General features: G+C 34.9%; 1 protein-coding gene across 1 annotated transcript; it reads left to right on the forward strand.

Moving 5' to 3' along the window:
* Positions 1–245: 245 nt before the first annotated feature.
* LOC149477323 (uncharacterized) lies at positions 246–9,738 on the forward strand. The gene is made up of 14 exons (XM_089711040.1): positions 246–407; positions 741–936; positions 1,862–1,934; positions 2,184–2,311; positions 2,754–2,825; positions 3,276–3,359; positions 3,555–3,600; positions 4,319–4,488; positions 5,548–5,615; positions 6,098–6,233; positions 6,730–6,839; positions 7,338–7,431; positions 7,833–7,952; positions 9,671–9,738. The coding sequence occupies exons 1-14, from the start codon at positions 261–263 to the stop codon at positions 9,736–9,738; spliced, it is 1,512 nt and encodes a 503-aa protein (XP_089567166.1). The 5' UTR covers positions 246–260.
* The last annotated feature ends 174 nt before the right edge of the window (positions 9,739–9,912 follow it).

Here is a 9,912-nt window from a genome sequence, read left to right on the forward strand (position 1 = left end):
CAAATGATACAAACTAATTTAATTTGTATGTTTAAAAATCGTAACAACTAGTGCTTTGTTACATGCTTACTATAGAGAATCATTTATAAAAAAAAAAAACATATAGAAAATACTTTTTTAAATATGATTTAGATTATGAAAAAGATGGCAATTTGTGGCAATATGCTGACATGCTGACAGTCTTCTTCCAAGAAAAATAAATTCCCGTCAAATTTTGTTAGTGTCAAAGAGTTAACGAAAAAAAATAATAAAAAATACAAATGGCTGCTCTACTTTCTTTAATGTTCTTTCAAGTTTTAATAGCATTTTTTACCGTTAATGCAAAGAGCATGGTACCTGTTCTGTCTTTGGATCAAAAACCTCCGAATATAAAGAATTTAACCAATAGGCCGATAGAGGAATTAAAAGTAAGTTGTCGTACTACGATTGTACGTAGCAATATTATGTATTTAAATAACATTATATTATGAGAAAACCCTTTCACCTTTGATAACAAGAAAAAGAAACACCAATTTTGCGCATAGACCAAAATGCAGTGCCCTAAAACATAGGTTGAAGTTTTTCGCTCGTGCATCTTTAAGTTTCATATATTCTTTAACCTAATTTCTATGAAACTTTTCTTATTAGAGCAAGTTGTACCAACTTCTCACATCCAAGTAACAAGTAAAACCTACATAGTATATTATTTGAATTGTAATATACCTACTATGTATGTGAGGTTTATATCTTTTAATTTGCAGTATCTCCCATTCATAATGCTCATAGACAAAGACATGGACACGAGTGAATTTTGGCGGGAAACAGAAATATTGTCTTTGGTCAGAAACAACGTAATGGACATAGACTATGAGAAATGTGAACAGAGTAATCAAGAGAAGACTCTTGTTCAATTTCCGAGTCGACGCACTGTGAGACCAATTTGTAGACAAGCTTATGGTATTTCTATGTTTTATGATAATTTTATGTTGCTATCTAATCTATTTTATAACTAAAAATTATTTATAGTTTATGGTCCATAATTTATGATTGTATTCTACAGTTAAATACATGTCTGAAACACGTAGGTGACTAAGGGCCGGCGCCCACTGCCGGCACGGCGTGGCATGGCAGGGCAGAGGATTTTATTACTAACTAGCGGTCCGCCCCGGCTTCGCCCGTGGTACATGTTTACGTTTTCTCTACATAAGAACCATCCTCGTACTTCAAGGAATATAATAAAAAAAGAATTATAGAAATCGGTTCAGCCGTTCTCGAGTTATGCGCTTACCAACACATTTTGCGATTCATTTTTATATATAAGATGAAGTTATTTTGAATCTTATTTCAATCAGTTTAGAATTCAAGTTACTTTATTTCGATGCCACGATGCCGCGACGTATCGCAGGATGCTGCAGCATGACGCGGCACGCCGCAGGATGCGGCGGCATGACGTGTCTTGCTGTTTCATTCCAAGGAATGCCGCGGCGCGCCATTGCATCCCGCGAGGCGTATGCGTCACTTTGGGGTCGAGGAATCATGATTGCTAGCTAGTTGAAATAAGGTTCAAACTTATGCAGCATTAGTGGGGCTTTTAGCAGGATGCCACGGCATGCCACTGAATGCCGCGGGATCACGCAGCACGCCGCGGGATGCCACTGCACGCCGCGGGATGCCATTGCACGCCGCGGGATGCTCTGCCGTGCCATGCCTTGCCGTGCCGGCAGTGGGCGCCGGCCCTAAGTATATGTTTATGCTACGCTGTAGAGTGTAGAGTGTAGGCTGTGACGCAGTTAAAATAGAGTTCGTACAATATAATATCTACATGTCTCTCTAAAGAAGTCCTATGCTTTAACTCTTGCTAACGGAATATATTTTTATACAGATTATCAACTGTGTCCGCAGTGCCCACGCTTCAGTAACCATACTGAATGCGAACTGTTTCGAGATTCTTGCAGGTATCTGTAACTATCTAATAAATAGGTCTTTACTATACATACCAAATTTCAATTTAGTTTCCTCTCCTTCCGTGTAAGTAGAGTTAGTTTAGAGAATTATGTGTTCTGTTGTAGATTTTATGCCTATGCGTTTTAAACATCGGTTCTGTTGTCGATGATTTTAAATCATATACGTAGAGAGTAGAGGTGTCTCTACAAAACATTTTCTTTCAAAATAGTCTTTTTTATTTTCCCTATTGGTCTTTGTAGAGAAAGAAAAGTAAAACTATCTGAATACAGAACATATTGCGACAAGAAATATGGAAAATGGCGGACTATGTTCATTCCGTCTGATTATTCACAATGCCGATGCTGTGACGAATGTGTTTTCTATCGAGGTAAATTAAGAATTCAATAATAATCATGTTTTATTTTACTTACTAGTATACAATTTTAGGATACATTTCAAATGAATACTTACCCCTTTTATGTGCGAATATCTAACTATTTGCTTTCCTTTCTAAAATGTAGAGTCGTGTAACTGTAAGGAAACCTTTATTATTATAATAATATTAAATCATAAATAGGAATATATTTCTATTCCTTTTTTTTAAATGGGGAAATTTTGCATAGATACCCACGGCCCCCGGGGAAGAAGTCGTGGGTTACCTACGTCAGATTCTTACCGATTAAAAACCCATCTGTGTTCCGTCGAGCCGCTTTAATGATGGGGCCGCGGGTATTGTTGGAATTCTTCCGCGACCCCCTATGGATAATAGATATTTTGTTCATTTCAGTAACTACAAACCACAATTTTAACAATATGGTTACACTTTACAGAACTCGACCAATCTTGCGTTCAAGATGATTATGATTTTGATGCTGACGAATTTTTACCAGTCACCACTTTGGGTATTATTATTTACTTACTAAATACTAATTAGCCCTTTACTAGCATTTTATCATTTAGCTTATAAAATGAGGATTTCCGTTTTTTAAATAAATTACCACATTGCTTTATGTCGACTATTTACCAAATTAATTAAAATGCGACTGCGTGTTTACTTATCAAGATTCAAGTACCAAAACATACGTATGTAGCTATTTTAAAATTTTTATAACAGTGCATTTACATCGATTATAACGAGCGAATGCTCATTCTAACCCCACTATCTCAAATTATTTTAGTGTAAACATTCGTTGAGCATTCTTTCGTTGTTCTTGCAATGTTCTAATACTGAACAACACTGAATACGAGTTTTCTTTTACACTAAAAGATCACGATATAATGCTCTTGCTCTACGTTCGTTTGATGTTTAAATGCACCGTAAAACAAAGCTTTACAAAAACATTGATTTTCAGACTTCCGCGCCGGTTGCAACCCGTACTGGGGTCACCCAGAACAAGAGCAAAGAGCTCTACGATGCGACAGTATTTTACGCCGATGTAAGTATTAGGTATTATACCAAATTATTTTTCTAGAATAATGACATAACGCCATATAATTTTATTGATTTTTCTTTAGAATAGTGATAATGAGAAACATAGTAAAAACTAACGAACTTCGCTAATACGTTTATTGTACTAGGAGCCTTTTAGATATATTTTCAGTTATATTTTGAATAGTTTTACATTGTCCAGGTGTTCCAGTCAACATACCACTATTGCCAAATGAGACATTAACAATGTAAGTAATATAATCATTGAGCTTGTTGAAACCAGATAAAACTTATAAGCTATAGTAATTTATAGTACCTACGTCACAATTTCAAGCATTGTGTCTACGAAACTACGAAAGAAATAGCGCAGGTAAAACACCTATAGCGTCGTATTAGCTAATTGTTTCAAACTTCAAATTAATATACTGACCAATAGACGGATCTTCTATATTCTAAAAGACAATCAGTTTACTTTTTTCCAATACTAGCTGTGGTCCGTGGTTTCACCCGCATTGCTCCGCTTCTGTTGGTCTTAGCATGATGATATCATCATGAGATTATAATAAGTAAATGGTCGCCTTTTCTCTCTGAATCTCGAAAAATAAAAATCTCTGAAATCGTTTTTTTGAACGCGCTAATCTTAGGAACTACTGGTCCGATTTGAAAAATTATTTCGGTGTTAGATAGCCCATTTATCGAGGAAGGCTGTATAATGTATATACAGTGTTAGATAGCCCATTTATCGAGGAAGGCTGTATAATGTATATACATTATACAGCCTTCCTCGATAAATGGGCTATCTAACACCGAAATAATTTTTCAAATCGGACCAGTAGTTCCTAAGATTAGCGCGTTCAAAAAAACGATTTCAGAGATTTTTATTTTTCGAGATTCAGAGAGAAAAGGCGACCATTTACTTATTATAATCTCACTACCAGTAACTATTAATCTCAAATGTTATGCTAGTCGTCGTAGTTTCCGCTACGACCCCCCCACGGGAGGGGGGGACTGTCCAATCTGGTGCCGCGGTTACGAGTGTCAAACAGGCATGGTGAAAGAGCAGGATTGCGCGCCGGGCGCCTTCCTGCCTGATAAGGATCAGTGCAATTGTTGTGGACGATGCAGTTCTTATCAACGTTAGTTTGTATGTTTACATTTGTATGACGATATTTGTATATTCTTCTTTATTTTGCACGCCTCATAAGCGAAGCGTTGAGGTGGGTACTACTGTCACTTCGCGCAAAACATCTGATTTTTCAAACTTAAAATGTCTTTATGTATTTTAAATTTATTATTACTAATTGGCTACCTTATGTTATAGTTTGTCCTTTGCCTGAAAGTTGCCTGGCAGAGATGGCTTAGAGCCATAAGGCCGCCATTAGTACATTATGATTTATGAATGTTTTTGTTTTACTTTTATAATAGTATTTTGTACAATAAAGAGTAAATAAATAAATATATTTATTTATTGTGTATTGTATGTTAGGCATCAGTTTCGTGTTATCTATACTAATATTATAAATGCGAAAGTAACTCTGTCTGTCTGTCTGTTACTCAATCACGCCTAAACTACTGAACCAATTGTCATGAAATTTGGTATGGAGATATTTTGATACCCGAGAACGGACATAGGCTACTTTTTATCCCGGGAAAATGACGCAATCCCGGAAATCCCACAGGAACGGGAACTATGCGGGTTTTTCTTTGACTGCGCGGGTGAAGCCGCGGGCGGAAAGCTAGTATTATATATACCTACGTTATATTATTATCTAATATCTACTTATGTATGACTCTTGTACTGATCAAAGGAGAAAAAGATATGGGTAGTCCATTTTGTAAGTTGTTGTAGTTGTTGTAGTTTCGCAAGTTATTTTAGAGTTTATAATAATGTAAGTATAGATAGATTTGTAGAGCAATAGTTCGACACTCTATAACAGTGAAATCTACTTCATGTTGTTGCCTTACTATTGGGATTAGGCAATATTTTAATGAAACTCTTGATAGATAACCATAGAACTACCTACTATAGGTATTTCGTTGAGAACAATTAGCGCTTCTGGTGGTGGAAACGAAACTTTACAAAATGATATTTGCATTTATCAAACTTCTATTTAAATATAGGTTACTTTCGATGTAAATTATATCTACAAATACGCATAAACAATAGATATATGAAATCTGTTTTATTTTCTCAGAACTCAATGAAAAATGTGCGGAATTCAAAAAAACTGTTCACATGGTAAACGGATCAAAAGAAACTGAGGTAATTAATGTAGTCATTAAATGTTTGATAACTTTAAATGTAAATTGTTATAAAAATATTGAAAGCTATTTAAAGAAATTTATTTTCATAACAAACGCTCTTCGAAATTGAGCTGCTATTCAATACAGTTTCGATTTGATAACCAAGGTTAAACGTAAAGGTACTTAATTATAATAATTATTCAAAAATATATTGATTATTGGTCTCACAAAATTAATCCTAAAGATGGAAAGATCCATTATGATGCGTAAGTATTTGAAAACCAAATTATATTAAATTCTTATAAGTATAGTAGGTACCAACTGTACCATGGACCAATATTATTGGATAGTACAGAAGGGTAATTTATACCTACTTACAATTTAATAAAGAGAAAGTTATCCGAATCCGAATTACTCAATATTGTTTGTAAGGCTTATGATAAAGTTGCGCTAATAAAATTTATAAGTGACATTTCGCTAAAGGTACACAACATTTTTAAGGTAGAGGAAGAGTTTCTGGAGCCAGGCTGTGATGATGGTCTGGTCTGCAGACACGGCTTCTGTCAGGACATTCACACAGTTCAGACGTTTGCGGGCGGGAGACGGAGGAGGGACCAGACGTTGTATGAGGCTAATGGTAACTAACCTCATAGTTTATGTGAAGTCCCATGTCCCCTAGTGGGGTAAGGGGCAGATGGATTATACTTTTTTTTTCCAGATCGAGACATTTTTTTTTCCACTGTACCAAGGAGGCGGTCATAGTTTATGTAAAAGCTACATATTTTATCGTATACTCGTCTATGTATTTTGTTACTTTCGTCATAAAGAAATAGAACACATATGCGATTGCGATATTTTTTAAATAAAATCACAAGTCTTACTTTAAATAAGGCACACCCTACGCCGGTTAATTTATGATCTACCTTGAAGTAGATAGTTTCGGGATTAATAAAATATTTACGAAATTAAAACAACTACACTGCTTTTTCATACACTTAACAACCAACGTGGATTCAGACAGTTTTAACACAAGAAAACCCTTCATTTGCGCTGTATATTTTATTATTATTTACATTTATATCGTTCCATACACATTGAAGAACTAAAGTAAATATTAAATTCCACTCTGCTAGAGCCATGTAAACGTGAACTGAAGAGCTTCAAGAAGAAGTACGGACAAGACGGTCACTTGCACTACAACGCGCCACAGTGTACGCCCCTCTGGTTATATGCACCTGTACAAGTAAATACATTTAAATATTTTAATTATTCGATAAGAATATTTTGATTAAAAAGTCTATTTCATAATTAACGATTTACGAATAGATATCTAGATAGAAATGCATGGAATAAGTCACAAATTAAAGAAAGTTAGTTGATCGACAATTAGAGAATTTAAATTCTGTTAAATGTATGGCAAAAGTTATATTTATGACGTGTAGGTACAAACCTAATTTCTTTAACCGGAATACTACTCCATACTAATTATTCTTACTTTACATTTTACTAACATTTTGAATTAATTTACTTAAACATTAAAAGGGGAAATGAATGGTTGTTACTCTTTCACGCAAAAACGACGATCGAATCGTACCTATCTAAGTGTCTAAAAGTAATTTGGCACTTGACTGTGTTATTTAAGTGAGATTACGGATATTATCCAAGTATATATACATACATACATACAGGCTGAGACTAGTCTTATCTTAGTAAATAAATGTATAATTTTTCACTAATCTAGTGTCGTCGCTTCGTTTGTTACTGCGCTTTAGAAGACGGTACTTTTATCGAGGGTATAAAAGTGCCTCGCGTTGAAGTGTCCAATATGAACTGTGGTAAGAAATAATCTTCTATTTATACAGATTATTTTCAATCACATGTGAAGATATGATAGTAATTTTAAGACTCCTATAAGTAGAGTTATATAAATTCAGTTAAAAATATAAAACATCTCAATGTCTCTAAAAATTAAAAAAAAAAACTTTAAAGCGCTCTTTGTCCATGCGACTTCGGATTCGCTCGTCGTAAAATTTTAAGTAGACTGTAAGAAATAATTCATTTCTAAGTGAACGGTATCCTTATAATACTTATATACATACTTATGTACCCTAAGTTATTTCACAACTGCTCTCGCTCGTAATTTCAGCCCTGGCGCTATATTATAAAACAACAATTTGCACATTTTCAAAGGTATTCAAACTTTATTCCTCATAAATATTTGTATGTTTTGTTAAAGATTGTGCTCGCGAAAAGTGTAGAACTGGCTCGGACATAGATTGTGACGGCTATGGCAACTATAAGGATGCTCTGTTTACATCTGCCTTCGAACAGTGGAAGGAGGAGTCTAATACCACAGGTTCGTAGATAGTCGTAGATAGTCTACCACGTTCTACGGGTTAACCATTAAATACATGTACAAATATTTCTCAAAAAATTACATTTGAACAGGGTTGGCACGATTAAATCAACCGGTTTTTCCAATAAATAAATAAATATTTCAGGACAATTTTCACACACGGCACGATCTATTCCCATACTAAGCTTTCGCTTGTGTTATGGAAACCAGATGGCTGAAAACATACATATATAATCTTATATATATAAAAATGAATCGCAAAATGTGTTGGTAAGCGCATAACTCGAGAACGGCTGAACCGATTTCGATAATTCTTTTTTTATTATATTCCTTGAAGTACGAGGATAGTTCTTATGTAGAGAAAACGTAAACATGTACCACGGGCGAAGCCGGGGCGGACCGCTAGTCTTATATATAAAAATGAATCGCAAAATGTGTTGGTAAGCGCATAACTCGAGAACGGCTGAACCGATTTCGACAATTCTTTTTTTATTATATTCCTTGAAGTACGAGGATGGTTTTTACGTAGAGAAGACGTAAATATGTACCACGGGCGAAGCCGGGGCGGACTGCTAGTTTTAAATAAATCTTATATATAAAATTCTCGTGTCACAATGTTAGTCTGCATACTCCTCCGAAACGGGTGGACCGATTCTCATGAAATTTTCTGTGCATATCGGGTAAGTCTGAGAATCGGCCAACATCTATTTTTCATATGTACCACGGGCGAAGCCGGGGCGGGCCGCTAGTACTTATATAGATAATTAACACCCAGACATAGAGCAAATATCTATGTTCATCACACAAATATTTGCCCCGGGTGGGAATCGAACCCACGACCTCTGGCTTGGAAGGCAGGGTCACTACTAACCAAGCCAACTGGTCAGTCAATGATAAAAATCAATGATTAAAACAAAAAGGTTTAATTATACTTTCTTTCATAGAAATCAACATAAAACATAGGTATCTTAATTAAACTTTTCGTAATGCATTCTCATTCTCGCAACCAGACCTTGAATTTCTTTCTTGCATTTGTTACATAAGTATAGCCCGACATCCAGTTTTGTTGGTAATATTTTTTTCTGTGAAATGTTCCCAAATACTATCTCTTTGACGAGGCATTTTGATTGATTACTTACAACAACTAACTGAACCAATAAATGATTATTGAAAATTGAAATGAAAGCTGTTGCTGCGCGGGGATTCCCCTTTTGTTTGACATTCAATAGCTTGTTAGACTAAAGGGAAATCCCCGTACTGTCTCTTTAGGCACGCGGCGCGTTCAGTTTCGCACAAAAATATAGTTACTTAAATAATAAAATGAAAAAATCAAAATCATGATTTTTTCCAACCCTGCATTTGAATCACAATCAAATAGAATTTTTTTAAATCATGTTATCTCGCTTAGCGAGTACGGTTAACAAAATAAAAGTACAAAAATAACCAGACAGACGTAAAATGTCTGAACTGTCTTGGCGCAAATTGTCAAACCTCTGAAGTTTAAACGGCAGTTACGTTTTCGCATTTTCTTAATATTTTGGAGCAAATTTCTCGAGATTTTCTTTCATAAGAGCTTTCTCCTGGCAACAAAGAATACATCACAATAAGAATTATTAAAATCGGCCCAGCCGTTCAAGCGTGATGCTATGACCAAGGGAAATAGGGATTTATTTTTATACCTATATGTATAGCCTAAGATAATAATAATTCTCTTTCAGAGCCATCAAAAGCAACAACCAAATTGCGCACGGGATACGAAGCAGCGCTGCCAACCGAATCTCATTAGTATCTTTATAAATTATTTTATTTTGAATATAATAATAAAAGAATTTGCTCTTTTATTATTTCTTATAACCAATAGTCCAATAGCCCATAGGTACCTCTGACTTCTGGAAGTTAGATATTATATTCTTACGGATAGAATATAAGTAGGTATTTTTACCTACTTTTATTATATTCT

Source organism: Colias philodice, chromosome 25, assembly GCF_061535455.1.
Source record: "Colias philodice isolate Cphi_HAF_F1 chromosome 25, ilColPhil1 Martin Lab GWU primary, whole genome shotgun sequence".
Classification (NCBI taxonomy): Eukaryota; Metazoa; Arthropoda; class Insecta; order Lepidoptera; family Pieridae; genus Colias; species Colias philodice.